Raw genomic sequence first — 19,981 nt, 5'->3', positions numbered from 1 at the left:
TAGGGTTAAGGTTAGGGTTGGGTTAAGGTAATAAAAATATAACTGAATAAATAAATAGAAAATGTAGCAAACAATTCCAATTCTAAAAGCACTTTAGGTGTATGCTCACACCTGGAATCGAACTTGGTTCTTACTGTGCAAGAGCTTGTGACACAAACCAGTCAGCTATTTAAACTTAGAAGTCTGTTGTCGTCTGCATTCTTTTTTACTAGTGATGTGTGTCATCAAATCATTAGCTACACTTTATTTATTTATTCATTTATTTTTACTTTGTGTAGTGTACCTATTGAAGTGTCCATGAGGCCATTTCATCAGGGAAAAATCATGGTCAAAGCTCAAGTGAAAGTGAAACGTGTCACACCCGCCCTCACCCCCACTTTCTGATTGGCTGTTTGATCTGTGACGTCACTCGGACACACTATTAGGTACACCACTATGTTCAGGTGTACCTCATAACAGGCCACTTCATTAGGGAAAAATCATGGTCAAAGCTAAATGAAAGTGAAAAGAGAGAGCCCTCACGCCCACTTTCTAATTGGCTGTTTGATCTGTGACGTCACTTGGACACTCCATTAGGTACACCGCCATTTTCAGGTTGCAAAGTTTCACGAGTGAGTGACAGACACTCCCCCTTCACTCACTGATCCGTTCTCGCGATGAACTGAAAATCACTCACTCACTGATTCGTTCACTCACAGATCCGTTCAGTTGGTGAACGGGAAATTCAACTTTAGAAAGAGATTCGTTCACTCTCGTTCACTGAAAAGATTCGTTCTTTTAAACGAATCGTTCACTCACGAGCCAACTCTACCCCATAGTACAACTTCCGTCCCGCGACAAGAAGGCGCGTAACTTTGATGACAAACAGACAATTAGAAGGCGTTATTCTCTTTCGTGTACATGTTCAAATTTTATCCTGTATTTATTCAATCTGCGTTGTGTTCAAAATGAGAACTTTGGGGGAGATCCAGGCGACGCTTGAGATCGCCAAGCTAAAAGAAGAAGATCTGCAGAAAACGATTCACTGTTTGTCTCTGGGAGAGAACGTCTCGTCTGCAGAATACTGTCTAATGGAGCTGGACGACACACTGTGCAAACATATAGAAGCGGGTAACAGGTCGGAACAATTTCTGAACTTTATAGTTTCATGTGAGTGTTTTGTTGACCTGACCTGATGTTGATGCTTTCGCAGCCTGGTGATCAGAGGGGACAAAGATGAACACGCCGTGTTGTGTAGTGGTGACAAGACGTACGATTTGAAGATCGCAGACACTTCCAACCTGTTGCTCTTTCTGCCAGGATGCAAAACACCCGATCAGCTCACCAGCAGCCAGGAGAGCACACATCTTGTTCACGCTCAGGTTGGATACGTTTGGAAATTCCATTGCCCCTCAAATCATTTGTATCATTTTATTTTAGATGAATATTACTGGTCGATTAACTCAAACTATATTTGCAAAGAGGATGTTTCTTTTCTTGACACCATCACATTCTAAATTTACTTTAAGGGCCTTTTTTTTTTAAATGACCCATGTTGCACAAATGTGTGCTGTTTTTTGTGATTTAATGATGATTTTGATCATTATGTTGTAATAATGGAAGTAATAAACAAATTAAATTGGATAAGGCCCATGCAGGAACTAAAGGTGACTCTGATCTTCGTTGCATTTAATAGGTATAAAGTGAAAATTTAAATCTTGCATGGTATCATTATTTAATAGGTTGATTACGCAATAATCTGAGTAAATGTAACAAAATCATGCAAATCAGCATCAGCGTTCAACTCTTTGCAGATCTGGGGCTTTTGCAACAGCTACTGGGAAGTGAGAAGGTCACGTCCTAAACTAAAGAAGCTGCTCAAAGTTTTAAGAGAGAACCCATATGAAGGGCCTGGCCTACCTGGGCAGCAGGAGAACACTGAAAACACGGTAGCGTGCTTTTTCTCCTTGAATGAATTCACACTGATGACATCACAGCCACACACCTTACACACGAAAAAAGTATTTGCCTGTTGGAGTTACGTCCATTAAGCACTGAATAAAAACAGACAATGTTTGTAGTACACCATGGACCATCTACTTGAGACAATTCAAGCCAGTGAAGAAGAGCTTAAGAACCACTTGAAGGCCATCCACGCCTGTCAGATAAATGGTAAGAGACACAATAATAACACACTGTTAAATAGTGTTCATCAACACTGAAAAGACATTTACAGTTGAGTGTGAATTTCTTCAGGCTGCTGGCGTGTGCTCGACTCTGACTATGAGATGAAGTTGCTTGGTCATGTGACTCAGCTGGTGGACTCTGAGTCATGGTCTTGCAACAAGGTTCCACTTCAAACCAGTCTGGAGGAGTTAAGCCCACTCGAGCCCAGGTTTGTTTCAGCAACCCAACTTTATTTACAGAGCACTTAGTGCTGTACATTAAATAAAAAGAAAACATTCTTTAATGTCATTGACAGAGAGATGATTGAGCACTGTTTAAACTGCTATGGGACACGCTATGTTGAAAATGGTAAGTAAACATTATTGCAAAATCTGTAGGAATTTGGAAATGTAATTTTACATTGGCACTTATCTCCAAACAGACGATGTGTTTTACGCGCTTGATGAGGCTAAAGTTTGTCGGGCCACTGCGCTCATGTTGCTGAAGAATGCCATCAAGTTCAACCTGAGGGAGTTTCAGGAAGTGTGGCAGCAGAGCGTACCAGATGGCATGAGCACGAGTCTGAGCCAACTCAAGGTTTGCATCTACATCATTCTGAATTTGATATCAATAGTGGAGCATAATAACAATGTTTCACCTTTTTAGAGTGTCGCATTGGTGGACCGTAGCTCTCGCCCCGAGACCATCTGCCTTCTACAGGTAGAAGATCTTCCGGAGGACACACTGGAGCGCTTTAACCATCTCTTCACACTGCGAGAGAAATGGACGGAAGAAGATATTGAGCCGTATATAGCGTGAGTATTCCTTTTTTTTAATTGCAAATTATGTGAGCTTTCAGAATTTGTCAGAATACAAAATGTTTCTCCAACTAGGTATGAGTCTGCAATTAAAGCAAAATAAGTACAAATAAATAAATAATTTGTGTCTATTTATTTTTGCAGGGACCTGTGTGGCGAGAAACAGACCACAGGAGCACTATTGACCAAATATGCTCGATCTTCAATACAAAATGGTGTCAAGATGTTCAACTCTAGAAGGCCTATTGTAACTTGAACAGCATTCTCCTACCTTTCATTATATACATTTAGATATATTTCAAATGTTTGATACTTACTTTTGGAGTTTATTCAGTAAGGTGTTGTGGATATTCAGGTTAAATTTTGATTGTTTGTACAAATTAATTCTTATATTTTTGTGATTAAGACTTGAGTAACTGCCTCATCTTTTTGCCTCAAAATGTAAGAAAGAGCTGCTATTTGGGTGGGTGTCCACAAGGTGGCGATATGTAAAGAAAAATCACCCAAGTGTTGTTGACTACCAGCAGGACCACATGACTAGCCTATGGGCCTGTTCTAAAAATGGCTCATAATCAATGAAGGGATAGTTATTTCCATGTAATGTTGTAGAAGTGACCCTTTAAAAATGTTAACACTTGCAGACATGTATAATATAATAAAGAGATGCATATCACCATCAACAGTAGCATAAGTAAAGCTACATTGAGTCACTTATTTCAGATGTGTTTATCAAACTAGTAGTCCTTTCCATCATCAGTATTCAGTAACCAACAAGCAGCATACAACAAAGGTCAATGACCCCTGGTTTACAATACTATTATAGAGAATAGCACCTCCTCAGTAGGCTTTTTACAGAATCACCTTAACCTGTAAAATCTCTCAATAGTCGTCACATAAACAAATGGCAACAGTTACAAAAACAAAACAACTAATGTAAAAAAAAAAAAGGAAAATAATTGCACCAGATGTAGTAAGTCAAATCCATAATGAAATGACGTCTGTTGTTTTTGTACGCATGTGGCGTCCTGCAGCTTATGTCAGCGCAGATGTGTGACTCATTGTGCTGAAACATCCAATCCGTATCTCACCTCACATAATCGTGTGTGTGTGTGTGTGTGTGTGTGTGTGTGTGTGTGTGTGTGTGTGTGTGTGAATCAGCCCATGAATTCAGAAGGCACTGACAAAAGGTGACTTAAGGCTTGTTACAAGTTACAACAACTTCCAGTGCACACTCATAGTTTCCAAAGGACTGGCTGACATCACTGATGGGAATTCTGAATTGGAAATAGATTGGGCAATTGTATTTCTTGATGCCTTCTGTGGCAAGCAAAAATGTAATTAATTGCAAATTCCTGGCAAAATGTTTGTTCTGCTGTTCTGTTCTTGATCTTACATTTTAACCATTTTATCGTAGCTAATTTTATTTACTAGTGCTTTTGTCATACATCATGAAAACACTCAAACATGGTAATGAATGGTAATCATGCTTTTTATTCATGATAACAATGATAACAATAAAAGTATTTTTTATAAAATCTTACAGAACACAAAACTGGTGATGAAATAAAAGTTGCATTTTGTACACATACAGAAATGTTAAAACAAGTATAAAAACCATGGAAAAATAAAAATGGTTAAAAACATTTTCCTCAATCCTTGTCACGTTTTGGTCTCACTTTAAGTGAAATATAATTTTTTGTTAAGGCTTTACAGAATACTCGGCTGCGATATCACCAGTGTAAACACTTCTAACGCAGTTTCTGAGAATCCTTGTCTCTTCCTCTCAACAACTACCGAGGCAGCATGTCCTCGAGGTCCGCTACCACGTACGCCACCACGGCCCACAAAGCCGAACAGAGGTTCATGTCTTGAGGGTTCTGAACTGTCATGGTATCAGCTTCCGTGTGGTGGAACCAAAAATATCGGCTGTCGGCTACATGTAGGCTGGCACCTGGATGAAGGCCAACAAAACACATAGTGGAGTTAGTGGTGGCTGAAATAGAAAAATAAAAACAATTAATTTCCCATTTATTATTTATTAAACTGAAGCTACAGCGTCATTTAAAAAAGATTTGCCTCTTTTCCAATTCTTACATTTTTATATTATATATTAAAATATGTAAATATCAGCCAAACTAATACCACAAAACATAAAATCCCATTTGTTGACTTTATTTATTTTGGAGAGAAAAAAAAAAAAAGTTAAAATCCACATGGTCCATTTTAAGGTCATGAGCATTTCAATCAGATTCAAGTGTGGACTTTGACAAGGACGCTCCAATATCTTCATCTTGTTTGACTTGCTAGTATGTTTTGGATCGTTGTCCAGCTGCAGAACGCAAGCGTACTTCAGCTTGAGGTCACAAAGTTATAGCCAGACATTTGAACTGATGCAAATGCGGTTCTTTAGGTGTGAACCCAAGTTCTTTTGTTACCTCCTGGATGGGTCCTTGCAGTGTTCTTGGGATCATTTCTGTAGTTCTTTTGGTCCACTTAAATTTGTCAGACAGACTGAACAGATCTGGAGGTAATTATTCTTGAGTGTGATCAGTGAAGATTAACTCCACTTTACTAAAAATGTGTGTACTGTGCCACAGTTCATGATTTAAAGAGAGACATCCTTTTGTTTTTTCCAACACTGAGCCATGTAACTTAGATTTTCTTTCCCCCCTTGATAGATTAAAATCACCTTTTAAAAACTACATTTTATGTTTACTCACATTATCTTTTGCTGATATTTACATTTGTTTGATCATCTCAAAAGACAAAAAAGGAATTTGAGAAGAGGCAAAGTACAAATTGCCACATGATATAAAAACGTCATCCAACATGATGAAATGAGGGGAAAAGTAAGTACTCAGTACAAATAGTGTTGACACGTTTGTACTCTTGTGTCTATATTTCTGCAGAGGGACCCTCAACCTTTCCCCAAGATACACTGACTGGCATTAGAGAGAACTGATGACTGAACTCTTGAACTACATTATGTTGAAAATTCTTGATAAAAACTCTCTTTTATAATACATCCATCCGTCCATCATTCTACTGTCTATTTTGTTTCCGTTTGCAGGAAAACGTTTTGTGAGTACTGTAATATAGGTTCCACTCTTTGATTGGAACGACTAAAATCAATTTAGTTTTCCCAAAATATTCTAATTTATTCATATGCACCTGAATTGCCTCATAGAGCACCTCACAGCTGTAATGTTCATGACAAAAAAAACTACAGCCACCATTTGAAATCAATAGTGTTGCTGCTTTGACATGGAGAGATAATCTGTTTATGGATCATCTAAGATTTGTGACCAAAAATAAATATATATATATATACATCATTCCCCCGTGAGAATATCGATGTACGGCATACTTTTTCTTTCAGATCAATTTCAAACACCACAGAAACTAGTCTAACTACTTTTCATTTCCCCATGTGGTGAGTAACATCCTGCTGATTAAACTGACCCGGTACTCCGGCCTGCATCCAAGGTGAGATGTCCGTACCCTCTCCATGTGTCTCCAGTTTGGTTGTATTGAGAGGAGCTAACAGTTTGACCACCTCCTCCATCACCTGGTGATACACACATAAACTTTTCACACCACAAAATCCAACCGGCAGAGAGAAATCAAAATGTATGTTTTCATCATCTCTTATTTTCTAGAACGTACACAATTGCAATATACCTCAAATGTTTTTGGATTGTGATTTAAAGATCTTACCTTTTGTGCTTCAGCACTGCCTGTAAATTGCAGGGCCACCGGGCTGAATGTCCCCATGTCAGACTCCATGACCAGATCAAAGTTGGACAGATTCACCTGGATGGAAGAGGACATGTAGCATATGGTTGAGTCTTAAATTAGCTCAATAAAAGTTGGGAAACATTCCTCAGAGCTAATCACTCATCGAGGCAGCGTGAATATTGAATTAGTTACATGAAGCCACTGCAATGGCTAGAATGAGATGACATCACTATGTGGACAGAAGCAATGTGGACCACATCTACAGATGCTTTACTGATTTCTATTACTCTGCGTTTTTTCATTCTGTTGTGTCATCATTTTTTTTTTTTTGAATATCAGAACTGCAGCAGACCTTATGAAGATTGTAATACTGCTGCGCTCCAACTCCTCCCTGCTCTTCACCCGTCCACAGCACTGTACGCATTGTCCTCCTCGGACGTAAGCCTGAAAATAGGTGTGGGAACACGTCAACAATAACACAAATGTGTACCACTTCACAGTAAAAGTCTCCTTGTAAGAATTATAAGTAATGATTTACTGGGCTTTGTGTAATTGTTTGGCTTGTCCCACCTAGCTGTTTTATGAGTGACAAGACTTCCCAGGAAATCATGGCTCCGCCCCCATCATCCATAGCACCCTGGCCCACATCCCAACTGTCAAGATGACCACTCAATAGGACAACCTAGAGCATAGATGTGGGGGGAAAAAAAAAATTACTAAATGCATCTTGTTGGAAAGACAACAGGAAAAACACAGTTTCCAGTAATATTATGTTACGTCGAATTCCTGTCAGCGGGAAGTGCAGGACAAACACAAGTGTGGACTATGATCCTGAAACATTGCACCACAGTGAAAAATCAACAGAAACAAGAACAAAGACCTTGTTTCATAATCCAAAACCAAATAAACAAAATATTGAATCTCAGAGGTCAAATAAAAATATTGTCTTGTTCCTATAAAAATTAAATAAATAAATTCAAATCATTCCTTCCAGGGTTAATCTATCATTTTAAAACTTTTATTAACCACACAAACAGAGTGTATTTCTCTGTTGGCTCCAAACATGTATTCAGTCACAAGCAAAGTATTCTATTTAAAATACTTTTATTGGATTTATTTCAAGCAGAACAAAATAGACTTGCTCTCCTATATTGACTGAGCAGTGTGCAAGTCTCCCTGGCGACGATGAATCTGCTATGGAAGGTATATTCATTCAAATTCAATAAAATGCATGTCTGTAATTTTGTTTTCTGACTCATTTCTATGCCATTCCTTTATTTACAACCAGACTTTAAAGAGTCACACCTCTTTAGTGGTAGCACACGAATTTCTAGATAACGAACAATGGGTGTGTCAAAAAGTCTAGATGCCAGAATGTGCATCGATAAAATTTGCGCAAGCCAAGCATGTATTTCTGAATCATTTAAAAAAAGGCAGACACAAGTTAACGTGACGTTTCAAATCGTAAACAACTTGCATATTTATATGTAATGTAAAAGATTGACAGACGGTTGTAGGAATTACGTCTACAGCAATGTATAAAAGGTGAAAACAAAAAGGATTCATTCTAGTTAGATAACTGACTGACTGACTAAATCCCATGATGAGTCACTAAAGCTCAAACCACATACATGTTGTTTGCTGAAACTGCGAAAGGGAAAATCCACAAGCGAGAGATGATTCAATTACTGACTGTCATGTGTTTCGTTTCCCTTTTCCGTATTTTCCCCGCACAAAACATTTTGGTCTCTATCATGTATGACGTGCAATGTTTATTTTTAACCGTAAATCGAGCAGGCCTCTTTATTTACTGTCTTTATACTGTAAATGATTAAAATCTGATACACAACCAATGCACAATCACAAAATACTGATAAAGCACCCTTTGTGTTTTAAAGTGCCATTCAATCCAAATCCAGGGTGTATTGTTTTAGGGTAGGTCATGATTCAGCATGCAATATAGACTCTTAACTAAGAATGCATGCGAAATGAAAACAAGTTAAAAAAAAAAAATTGTTTCAAAAGGTCTACTTTTGCAAAAATAACAGTACTTGGGTCGAAGCAAGTTATCTGTTCATCAAGTTCTACCCGTTTTTCTCGGTACTCAAGTATGTGTAATCTCAAAGGATTTGGTTGGACATGCGTGTTGGCTCAGGTCGTGGTATGTGATAAAATAAAGTTATGATAAAGAAAGACCACATTTTATACCTGAGCAAGAACACTTTACCTAAGACTGTATCTTTTTTTCTTAAGAATTAAATTGCTGGCATATTGATTCATATGGAAAATGAAATCTATTTTTAATCGTCAGCAGATTGGTTGGATTGATAAAAAACTAAAGAGATGTGACATCATCACCAGACTTCCTGTTCTTTAGAAATGGGAAGAAATAAGAAATAATTATGACGAACACAGCAATGGTAGCTTTGTCTATCATTTCCTGCAGCCAGAACTGGAATATTGTGAGCGATAAAAAACAGAAAGTGATGAAGAAACTTAAAAGCTTTCGCCTATCCCACATTCCACCACTTCAGCAAATCCGGTCAAAATCTTCTCTCTGTAGTTTTTGCTTAATTCTACTAAAAGACAGGCATGAAAGACAAACACCTCATCTAGGCGGGTAATAAGGAACACGTGTGCTGTGATTCTAAAGGCATCAACATACCAAAATTCCAGTGAAGTTGGAACACTGTGTTCAATTAAAACAGAATGAAATAATTACTCTCAATCTATATTCAAATGTTAGGTTCATGTCAGCAAATTCTGAAGAAACAAATTGTGCTAACCGACCATAGTTTGTGTGTATGGTGGATGGAGTTGATTATAGGTCGAAAAGGATTTGCAAATCATTGTATTCTATTTCTATTTATGTTTTACACAACATTCCCACTTCATTGGAATTGGGGTCTGTATTTCATGCACGTACCTAATTTCATCTAACTTTGGTTCTTGTTAGCTGCGGGGATAAACAATAAAAGGACATACGAGCTGATAATTGCTCACACGTGACCACTAAATGGAGAAAATGAATTATTCAAGTAATGTTAATTTGAATTGATTTAACATTTAGAAAGCAAGAATGCATTTGCATACATTTAAATAAGCATGGCAGACAGATAGATGCAAAATACCTGCTCGGGGTGCTGCCAGCCTTTTATCTCAGCCACCGTGTTAAAGGAATCGGCATCTGGAAGCGTCTTGGCGGCCATTGTGAGTCGGATGGTGATCCGCTGTCCCCTCTGCGCTATACGCGACATAAGCTCAGCATCCTCCATGGTGATACATGCCGTAGGGATGGGCTTCACACCATCCTGATAGTCTTGCCAACCTGTGTGAGGGCTAAAGAGGTAGCGACAAAGATGGATTCTTTGCTTGATAGGAATGACATAGCGCAACCAAGTCTACAATTAGATGAGCACCTATTAATCGAGAAAGGAGTGATGGATCGGATTAGTGTGGCCACGGCTCCAAATTTCGACGCCTCCGAGGCGCCGTATTCGCGGTATGCCACTGTCGTGCCGTAGCTGACAAATGGCTGGTTGAAGACCACAATCCTCCCTACGGCCTCGCTGGCTCTGCGCTTCAGTTCCTCAAAAGATTCAACAACCAACACCTCGGCCTCAATACCTTCAGACAGGGAGTGAAAAGAAAGGGAAAATAATGGCTGCTGGTTTATTAAATTGCTACTTCTGCAATGATTTAGATCAGAAGACACTTTTAGAGGAGATACAGAAATCAAAATCGTGGCTGACCTTCAGGTGGCGTCCCCACACTGCTCCCCAAACCGAGGAGAGCCAGATTCTTGACCCTTGGGAAGGTCATCACTGCACTCTCCTTTCCTCTAACCCAGTGAGGGATTTTTACTGGTTCTGGTGACACCAAAAGACAGACACAAAAAAATCTTCCTTACCAGACAACGAGACATGAGATGATGATCAAGAAAATATTTTTTTCTCCTCTGTCCTACATAAGATGCACCTCTCACAAAGCAAAAAAAACATAAAATATGCTTTTCTTACATTTGCAAGAACATTAGAACACAGGATGACTTACCCAGATGAACGTCCAAACCATCTTGCGTCATAGCTTTGTACATATATTTGATAGCCATCTCCAGGTTGAGCGAGCCACTGACACGGTTCCCGATGGTGTCGGTAAAGTCGGCGAGGCGTCCGTAAGAGCGATTCTTAGCAGCTCCGAACACAGCCAGGTCGATGATCTGTTTGGCCACATCTGCGTAGCCTGCAATCTCCGCTACCACGTCTTGAACACACATAACAATTGTACCTTTAAACCATCAGATGGGATTTCCTTAAGACATTGTTTTAAATTAGGGGGGGGGGGGGGGGGGCATAATTTGCCATCTTTCAAATTAATTCCCACCAGCAGACCTCAAGAAAAATATCAAATTTAAAAGAGAATGCGTGGTACCTTTCTGAGCAGTTCTGTTGAATTCATATCTAACCATTGTTGGGCTTTGGGGTCGCCCAACCAGGGATTTCAGCATGAAAAGAAGGATGAAGAAGCAGGAAGACAGTTTACCAACCCTTGCCATCTGAGGAAAGACAGTTTGCCACAATTAACATTATATTAGCAATCAAAATAAAATAGAGGCACTGATTTGTTCAAAATAAACAGAAAGGGGGGGAACTAACTCGTTCTTACTTCCCTTGATAGTAAAATATTAAGAGGAAGTTGACAAGGTTGCTGTTTCACTTTCACTATGAAGATAAAACGAAAGCTATAACGATTAAATCATACTTGATATTAATGACAACAAATAATCTAATGATGAATTGATAACGCTTTTGTACAGGTCTACCAGATCAAACAAATGAATGGTAAGGGTAACAAACCGGTGTTGTCAAAGTTTGCAGATTGACAAATGCGATCATGTTTGATTTGAAAACAGAGTGAAAGAACACAAACCCTGCAGGCCAGGGTAGCAATCCTGTCGCTTGGGTTTTAAGACTGTCTCCGTCTTCAGAGGAAGCCCAAAAATCAAGGTATGGATGGAAACAATCTGAGGAAGTATTCTCATGATTCTGACAGCCTCATGATAGCTGACTTCCTCTCCGGATACTTTCACAATAAAAGCTTTACGTTTTATCAAGCTTTCACAGTAAAAGCTAACGCAAATAAATGAAAAATATTTCTAGTTCAGACAAATATAGTACACAAAAAATTATAAGAAAGACAGTAACAGTAGAACGAAGAAAGTATGTAAAGGGAAAAAAACACTGGTTCTGGCGTTTCTCAATTTGTTTCATCCTTTTTTTTTCCTTTTGTGAAAATAGTGTTTGCTTTCAAATTAAAAAAAGACGTGTAAAATATTGTATCAGCTTTTATTGAATGTATTCAAGACAATTGCATACATCCGGTTTGCTAACAATGAACTGAACCAGAATATAATAAAACATACATTTGAAATAATCTGATCCATGAGAATAAAGACAAAGTATTGTACATTTTACATATTGAAATTGATTATAGTCTAAATTAATATAAATTAATACATGTCAGAGTATCATCACTACATAGTAGACACTGAAATGAAAGTTGCAAACGCAAAACTGTTTCGGTCCACACAGCACGTTTCCATTTTGAGTTTTGTGTTTACCCTTGGTTTAAAGAAAAGTACAACAGTCAATGTGGTTCTTTAAAGCTAAATCGACATGTCCATTTTTTGAAGAACTGCTGATTCTGCACCATCTGAAATCCTTAAGATCTTGATGAGAACAGTAAACCAGAGAGAATTAATCATCATAACATTGTGTTTATTCCAACCATGAAATGTCAGTCGTTCACCAGAATTCTGCAGGAAATTTGAGAAATGCATGGGAGCCTTGTTTTCTGTAAAATGGCAACAGCAATTTCATAAACATGTTTTATTCACCAACAAGATGGTAATGCATATTGTTGAAATGGAATGAGTTTGAAATCTGAGCAAAATTGCTGCCAAACTAATTTTGAGATTATTTTTAGAGGTCCGAATATGAGGCAACTTTTGAAAACATAGAAAGTCTAAAAAAAAAAAAAAAAACTGCTCTAAAATAACTTTCCCTCAGTCCACAAAGCAAACAAAAAAAATTGCTTTCACATACAATTAGCACCAGGCGAAATGCTAAAACATGTATAGCTAAAACAGAAGACCTACAGAGTTACTGCATTACACTGAAAAACCAAAGTGGTCATTTTTAGTATCCCGTTTTACTGAAAACCCTTATTGTGCAGAAAGGCTCTCAATGCTGTCACCAGTCAAACCTATTATTATAGCTGCATGCAGTTGGCAGTTGCAATGGAATGTGGTTTGGCTTTGCTTGCTGCACTCAGTCATCACAGAAAATAGCCCTGTAAATATTAAGAATGTTCAATGCAAGGTTGACATAGCGTGTGTGCAAAGGCATCGGGGAATACAATATATGGACTGCAAATGTTTTCTTTAAAATGGCTTTTGGGTCAAAAAAATCGCAAAAAATATAAAATACATAAACAAGCTACAATTTCTAAAGACAGCAAAGAGAACATGAATATTGATTGATGACAAGATAAGATTTGAGGAAAAAAAATAAAAAATGTACCTGCAGAGGAACCCAATCTCACGTACCAAAACTGGACAGAATATGGAATAACATATTCGCTAGTCACAACAACAAAAACATTCATACAATTAACACAACAAAAAAAAAAGCACTAAATGAAATGTAACAACATATGAAATCTGACCTAGACCAAAACAAGGATTAACATTGGGATCTTTGGAATACAAGTACCATTTTATGACATCATTCAAAACACAATGATGTCCTGTTTTTTTCTTTTGGTCAACTTCCTTATGACTAGCTGACACAATTGCGAGTCCATCTTAGAGAGGCAGTATGGGTTTAAGGCACAGTGTTGAATAAACTTTCCTTGACTCGAATGGCTGTGATCCTGTGCTACTCTAGAGACGTTTCCACTCCTTTCTCAGATTGGAATGATATGAATGCATATGAATTCTTCCATTCGGTGTGAGAACTGTGCAGACTAAAGACAGAGCTGTGAGAAGATAGTAGATGAGCAGGAGTTTGCTGCTGTTGAAGATTTGAAAATAAAAGCTGATATTGAGCCGCTCTCAGTCCAAACTGGCAAGTGATGATATCTATTCACAGTCTGTATTGGTCAATTCAGGCGTAAAACTCCTTGGTTGGTGCTTTATGGTAAGCTGATGTGGAAAGTTTGGTGTCGCCCAAGTCGTAGCTCCCTTCGTCCTTCTTCTTCATGCGGTAGGCCAGGAGGACAAGGAGGAAGATGGCACAGAACAAGCCGACCACCACGCATGCTATCACCGCTGGAAGGGCAGAAGGGAACCATGATTGAAATCATGTAGCTTCTACACGTTCCCTTGAGAGTAACGGCACGTGTAAATGCGCGCTTACCTGCCAGCACCTCCGTTCGTTCCCACATGCTCTCGGATGTCACGTCATCGGGAGAGTCAAACACTCTGCTGCCCCGACTGAGAAGAATTTCATTGGTCAAGACTCCGCTGGTGTCTTCGTCGCCACTATTTTTGGTGGCGGAGGAGTCGTCCCATCTATCCAGGCTGTTGTCCTCTTCGGCTTCTTTGTTGTTTTTGGTGGAGCTGGGAGTGGAAGCATGTGGGACCCACTCAGCTGTTGGGCTATTATCTGGCACCTAAAACAAACAAGCAGATAACAAGTGATGACGATGTGAATGCTTGGTGAGCCAGATGAAAGAACGTAGCGGGTCATACTGGGCCCAGTAGAGCACCAGTATAAATATTAGATGTTTACCTCTTCCTTAATGTCCACACCGATTGCTGTTGTCTCACTGTCCATCGTCTTGTTTGGTGGATCGTGGCGGTCAGCTGTTTTGGTCGGTTGAGAGTCTGCTGTTGACAGCGTTGGAGTCATTTCTTCGCTTTTGTTTGAGTCGACAAACGTGGTGAGGATCGCTGTCTCTTTCTCCTCTCTGTCTAATCGGTGAATGATTGGATCTTGAAGAAGAAGAAGAAAAAAAAAAAAGGAGGGCACTTATTGGCTATGATCGTGCAGTTTCACAATGGTGAGAGAACATTTTGGCATTCGCTGTTCAAATGTTTATAAGGTGGTTGCTTCGATAGCTGAGGTTTGAACACCCACAAACTTTATTTTACAAAACCACAATTGCTCCACGTGATCACACAAATTCCTTGAGCACATTTTCTCTCGGAAGAGGGCATAAAGATGAATCATTAGGAATACAAGGTGAAAAGTACTTTGCATCTGCTGTTTTCTAATAAAAACTTCACCTCCTCAACATGATCCAGTTTGGACATCTGGAACACCCACCATACCATACCAACCAACATGTGTAAACAAGTCAAATTAATAAGAACAGCAAAAGGACTGACTGGTTAAGGTATGAAAGGACACGCCTGACAACGGGCAAGAGATCATTCATACACACAAACACACCCATTTGATGATAAACCCTTGAAACACATGATCCAGTTTTTCCCGAACAAATAAAGAACCCTGCAGATGCCACTGACTCAAGCTTTCTCCCAACTTTGTTTCAAATTGTCAAATGTTTGTGTTTCTTCTTTGTTACCGATAAGACTTACTGTATCATTTTATCCACATTGTATCCAAGTGCATCAAACATGAGGAGCAAGAGCAGAATCAAATGCCAAGTCTCCTTACCATAGTCTCCGGATCCGGATCCTGAGCCCATGTCGTCGCCATCTTCATCATCTATCGGCAGCTCACCGGATGTTTGACCTTCTATGTAAAGGTCATCTCCCAAGAATGGGTGCGACTGTGAAGAGACCAGCATCTGAGAGGAAAACAAAATCACGTTATCAGAGTGTCATTGCTAATTTCATGAGAACTATTAACCACACGAATAACAAAGAAGAGGGGGGGAAAAAAAACACAGAAAAGTCATTGACCACCAGTAGTTGACCTTTGGTTTATGAGAATGTGTCAATAAAGTGATATCATACTGAGGCATGTAAAGAGAGGTCATAGTTTGTTTGAAGTACTGCACAAAGTTTCAATTGACACGCTGCTCCGGTGAGTTGCAACAGGACTGATAACCCCTAAATTTGTTGCCAACTAAAGCATCATAGGAAGAAGTCAAGGAGATACATGACATGTCTACCTGCAAAAATGCTACTTTTAGCTAGCTTGTTGTTGGCAGAATTACCTTTGCAGAATGCAGCATGATAATAAGCCTGAAATTCTGTAATATACACAACCACACACACACAGACACACAACCACACGCGGATGAATGTGGCCCATTGAGACGTGAAGTATGCATGTCTGGTATGCACGCTATGCTTCCACTAACACAGGTGCGAACATGGACGAATCCCGGCAAAAGGAAGAGAAGGATAATTCGGATGAAACAGGTGCTGAAAACAAACGAAACAACACGGCCATAAACGTTGCTCTGATTCAGAGCGCAGCGATTTATTATACTACACCAAGCAGATGCGTATCGTCATATGTGATAAATCACACTAAAGACCCTCGGTTTATTCAAAAAAACAAAAACGTTAACGGCGACTGAAACAATGGAATTTGTGAAACGAGGAAATAAATAAAATCCATGGCAATAAATGTTAAATATTTCCCTAGACAAAAGTCGAGAAGCGAAGCATGTGCCAAATTTAAAGCAGAACCCTCAGATTTGATCATTGACTTCTCTACTGATTGCGTGAATTTGATCTATGATTAATTGTGACTTGAAAAGGTTTGCCAACTCAACTAACAAACTCTGATCTATCAATTGTACACGCCGCTCATCCTGACTCAAGGTCCAGGGGTCACGTGGAAATGGAGCTGAGCTGAAAGTCGGCTTCCACATGAGGAACGTCAACATCAACAGATGTATCATAAAACATTTTTGCCAAAGTTGATCTTAGCAATGCCCTAAATAAGAAAATCACGGAAAAATAGGGATCAACACTGTTAACTAACAATTACACTGGGAATCATCTAATTTTAATCAGAGATGGCTTTGTGTGTCCTTATAAGTATTTTTGATTACTTTTTTACAAGTAAATCTAGTTTTCGGGTTGATTAAAAAATTTAGTAAAACAATGGTGATCATTACCACACAATCCGCTATCTTAACTATAATTCCAAATATGTATGTCGTATCGTACGAAATTAAGGTGACATGTGAGAAACCTTTTCTTCTTAAAGTATTCAGCAGACTGGGTGGCTTGAAAACATGTTGATTTAACCCAAAAGCAAATGTTTTTTGCTCTAATGTGGCCATTTTTTCAAAATCCAAAGCAGCTCACACCAGTGTCTATTTAACAGACAGACTCTCTGGTTTGAAGGGAACAGTTAAACCGTGTTGAAAGAAAGCATGATTCCCTTTTATGGCCATAGAAGCTCACCTTACCGTGACCTCAGGTGCTTTCATCTGCTCAACAGCAAAAAGCTGCCTCCCATCTTTGAAAATATCACACGCTATACATAAATATCACATCAACTAGATGGAGACGGGACGCCAACGTAGACCCACTGCGAGGTGGTGGGCTACAAGCCAACTGAAGAAAACCACCAACAAAATAAAATACAATTCACTATCACGCTCCCGTGCCAAGGAGTCGCTGTAATGCCTGTTTACATGAAAATCAGACATCTGGAAAACATACATGGCGTCTCTCTCTCTCTCGCACACACACGTAGCCACATACCATACAATATCTATACCCATCTGGTAGCCTGGTGCTCTGTCATGATGAGACTTTGCTGCAAATAGCCCTGTCACAGCAGTAAAACATTGTGTACAGCCGATAAAGCCATGTCTGATTGGCTCATGGAAATCCATTGGTATTGCTTGTGCAATTTTTTTTTTCCACCACTTGGGCTTATAGTTAGTAGAGGAAACTATTTCTCACATGGTTCGCAGTCAATAATAAAGATGGTAGCATGGTTGTGTAACCACCTTGAGCACACAGCAGGGTAGCAGCACCAAACCCTGCGTAATGTACAGTATCTAAAAAAATAATAAAAATCAACCAGAAAATCCACTTTGATTTATGGCTGTGTTTTTTTTTTTTACATCTCCTTTTCGCTGTTGTAGGGAAATACCATAATGCCAGAGCAGTGTGAAAATTGACACCGAACATTACACACTCACTGCCCTGCTGTGCTGAACGCAATCTTCACTGTCCAGTGACTTCACACGTCTAATTATCTGAATGCGGAATTCTGTGTCAGCTTTGTGAAGACAAATCTGGATTTTCTCCTTATGATTTAGATAGGTGAAGATTTTGCAACTTGACATGATGCATGAAAAATAAATACCCACCCTGTTGAATATGATGAGTTTGGTTGCACACAAATTTAAACAACCCAAATACTTCCCAAATAAACTACATTTCACCAGTAAATATATCGCTACAAATGATTTTAATCACATGCATGATGCTCTCGCGATAAGAACAAGTGGATTGGAAAATGGATGCATGAGTAAACCACTAGGTCACCTCTATGTATTGTTTTTTTTTTTTTTTAATGGGCAAATATAAACTTGCCTTGATTTGAACAACAAAACTAGAAACTGCAATGCACAGTGCAACCCTAATGTGTGATTAAGCAATGAAAGCAGGTGTCCTAGAAGGTTGACCAAATTCTGTATGTCCCACATGACTTCTATCTTGCCTGGACTAGCCCAGTGGGACTCACGGTGAGTCATCCATCCAGAAAATGACACACAAAAAAACAGCTCACATCCTGTCCCGAGCAGGCGTTCATCATTCACTAGCGCAGCATTGCTGGTTGGTTAACTAACTAGCAATTCTACACACTTGGCCAACTGAGACAAATCCCATATACATCATATAATGCCCAACAATTTTAAGGCTTGGGTCGTCGATAAGAGAGCAAAGCTCCGGCGTAAGATTGTTTCTCAGAGATCAAATTTATTTCCAAGACTGCGCTTTCACGTTAAAACCTGCAGGGCCTTTTATGTACTGTATGTGGGGAAACTTCATAAACGCTCTGTGGAGCGACAGTCTCAGGTTTCAGCTGGCTTGCTTTCACAATACACAGTCCACCATTTATAAATACCACACTTATTTCAAAAAGGTAACTTGGTTCCACTGTACTTTAGCTGACTTCTATAAACAGGATCTTTTGGTTCCTGTTGAAAAAAAACAACAACTGAGTAGTTTCCAGGTGTTTTCCAGCTTTGCCATACACATAAGAAGAGGGGAAACAGGTTGGTTTTTTTGTTGGCAAGGAAGGACAAAATGGCCTGAGGCGGGGTGTGGACTAGACTTGATTAAATTTAAAGCTTAATCCAACATGTGTGAGTGAGAAAATAATGGTCACGGTTTGTGGGGGAGGAGGAAAGAGTCAAAAGTCGAAAAAAAAGACTGCTCCAATGTGAACTTGACACCATCTCGCCAGTTACACATGGACTGAGGATATGGCTTAATATTACTTGGCTAAAAAGCATATTTCTAATTGAAATATTTACTTGAATAGGCGGGTCGGTGTTTTTCGTCCGAATGGACAAATTGCTTGTAAATGTGAATGTTTGTCTAGAAAGTAAACTGGTAAATTCTGATCATGGAAAAAATTGCTAGATAGATGTATAGATGGATAAATTAAAATATATAGATGGATAAAACTTCATATTCGATGTCAAGTAAAAGCCGTACTTACTTTTTCACTTATGAATCCAGGGGCTAGCCCGACGACGAACAACAACCACAGAGTCCTCATCTCAATTTTCAGCGAGACGGTGGTAACTGAGAGGGAAAAAAAAACTATAAAAGTTCCTCAATGGAAATGTATGCGATTAAATCAAAGTTAAATCCTCTAGAGTTTATCGTAGTCGCGTTTCGGTCGGTATTTTTTTTCTTTTTAAATCTCTGCTTTACGGCGTGCAGCAGCTGGACTAATCGAAGTGTGGAGAGTCGCTCGCTGAGTCTGGAAAAGTTGTTTGGTCTGGCGAGGGATCGTGACGCTACTGTGATGTCACGACGCCATTGCGTCACCTTAGGCGGAAGTGAGGGGCGCGTCCGACTACGTAGGGGGGTGATTTACAACGAAGCATGAACAAATTCGAGTTATAACTGAATAAAAGTGAATATAATTGAGTACTTAAGATTTTTTTATATAGAAGATTTATATCAATGCAGGTGACACGATGGCATCCGCCTCAAAGTTCAGAGGTTACGGGTTTGATGCCACCCTCCTTGGGTACCTGTGGATTTTCCCTGGGAACTCCGATTTCTTCCCACATCCTAAAACCATGCTTTGGTA

The 19,981-nt window shown here is 39.2% G+C and overlaps 3 protein-coding genes across 3 annotated transcripts; 1 reads left to right on the top strand and 2 right to left on the bottom strand.

The window, feature by feature from the left end:
* The first annotated feature begins 619 nt into the window (after positions 1-619).
* On the top strand, positions 620-3,639 carry dscc1 (DNA replication and sister chromatid cohesion 1). The gene is made up of 9 exons (XM_085918395.1): positions 620-1,117; positions 1,193-1,361; positions 1,794-1,928; positions 2,061-2,151; positions 2,236-2,374; positions 2,462-2,514; positions 2,588-2,742; positions 2,812-2,960; positions 3,108-3,639. Exons 1-9 carry the CDS (start codon positions 858-860, stop codon positions 3,217-3,219), a joined length of 1,263 nt encoding a protein of 420 aa, XP_085774521.1. The 5' UTR covers positions 620-857; the 3' UTR covers positions 3,220-3,639.
* Positions 3,640-4,434: 795 nt separating this feature from the next.
* On the bottom strand, positions 4,435-11,774 carry LOC147052118 (carboxypeptidase Q-like). Its single transcript, XM_085919261.1, has 11 exons — positions 11,631-11,774; positions 11,133-11,256; positions 10,755-10,964; positions 10,454-10,570; positions 10,121-10,328; positions 9,833-10,040; positions 7,272-7,383; positions 7,054-7,145; positions 6,681-6,776; positions 6,426-6,531; positions 4,435-4,914 (listed from the first exon to the last, which is right to left on the bottom strand). Exons 2-11 carry the CDS (start codon positions 11,254-11,256, stop codon positions 4,754-4,756), a joined length of 1,434 nt encoding a protein of 477 aa, XP_085775387.1. The 5' UTR covers positions 11,631-11,774; the 3' UTR covers positions 4,435-4,753.
* A 255-nt stretch (positions 11,775-12,029) lies between these two features.
* LOC147052117 (uncharacterized) lies at positions 12,030-19,692 on the bottom strand. The gene is made up of 5 exons (XM_085918920.1): positions 19,379-19,692; positions 15,386-15,518; positions 14,495-14,697; positions 14,120-14,375; positions 12,030-14,031 (listed from the first exon to the last, which is right to left on the bottom strand). The coding sequence occupies exons 1-5, from the start codon at positions 19,436-19,438 to the stop codon at positions 13,868-13,870; spliced, it is 816 nt and encodes a 271-aa protein (XP_085775046.1). The 5' UTR covers positions 19,439-19,692; the 3' UTR covers positions 12,030-13,867.
* Between the last annotated feature and the right edge of the window lie 289 nt (positions 19,693-19,981).

The sequence above is a fragment of the Syngnathus leptorhynchus genome, chromosome 8 (assembly GCF_054491065.1).
Source record: "Syngnathus leptorhynchus isolate UIUO chromosome 8, UIUO_Slep, whole genome shotgun sequence".
Classification (NCBI taxonomy): Eukaryota; Metazoa; Chordata; class Actinopteri; order Syngnathiformes; family Syngnathidae; genus Syngnathus; species Syngnathus leptorhynchus.
This window is presented reverse-complemented; position numbering and strand designations above follow the sequence as displayed.

Excerpts from the sequence above, each read along its gene's own strand:
- LOC147052117 (XM_085918920.1), bottom strand. The coding sequence starts at position 19,438 with ATGAGGACTCTGTGGTTGTTGTTCGTCGTCGGGCTAGCCCCTGGATTC. Across the intron at positions 14,698-15,385 it reads ATCCGGATCCGGAGACTATG|ATCCAATCATTCACCGATTA; the intron begins GTAAGGAGACTT and ends TTCTTCTTCAAG. Across the intron at positions 14,032-14,119 it reads ACGAACGGAGGTGCTGGCAG|CGGTGATAGCATGCGTGGTG; the intron begins GTAAGCGCGCAT and ends CTGCCCTTCCAG.
- LOC147052118 (XM_085919261.1), bottom strand. The coding sequence starts at position 11,256 with ATGGCAAGGGTTGGTAAACTGTCTTCCTGCTTCTTCATCCTTCTTTTC. Across the intron at positions 10,329-10,453 it reads TGTGGGGACGCCACCTGAAG|GTATTGAGGCCGAGGTGTTG; the intron begins GTCAGCCACGAT and ends CCCTGTCTGAAG. Across the intron at positions 7,384-9,832 it reads GCTGGCAGCACCCCGAGCAG|GTTGTCCTATTGAGTGGTCA; the intron begins GTATTTTGCATC and ends TCTATGCTCTAG.
- dscc1 (XM_085918395.1), top strand. The coding sequence starts at position 858 with ATGACAAACAGACAATTAGAAGGCGTTATTCTCTTTCGTGTACATGTT. Across the intron at positions 1,929-2,060 it reads AGGAGAACACTGAAAACACG|TACACCATGGACCATCTACT; the intron begins GTAGCGTGCTTT and ends CAATGTTTGTAG. Across the intron at positions 2,961-3,107 it reads GATATTGAGCCGTATATAGC|GGACCTGTGTGGCGAGAAAC; the intron begins GTGAGTATTCCT and ends TTATTTTTGCAG.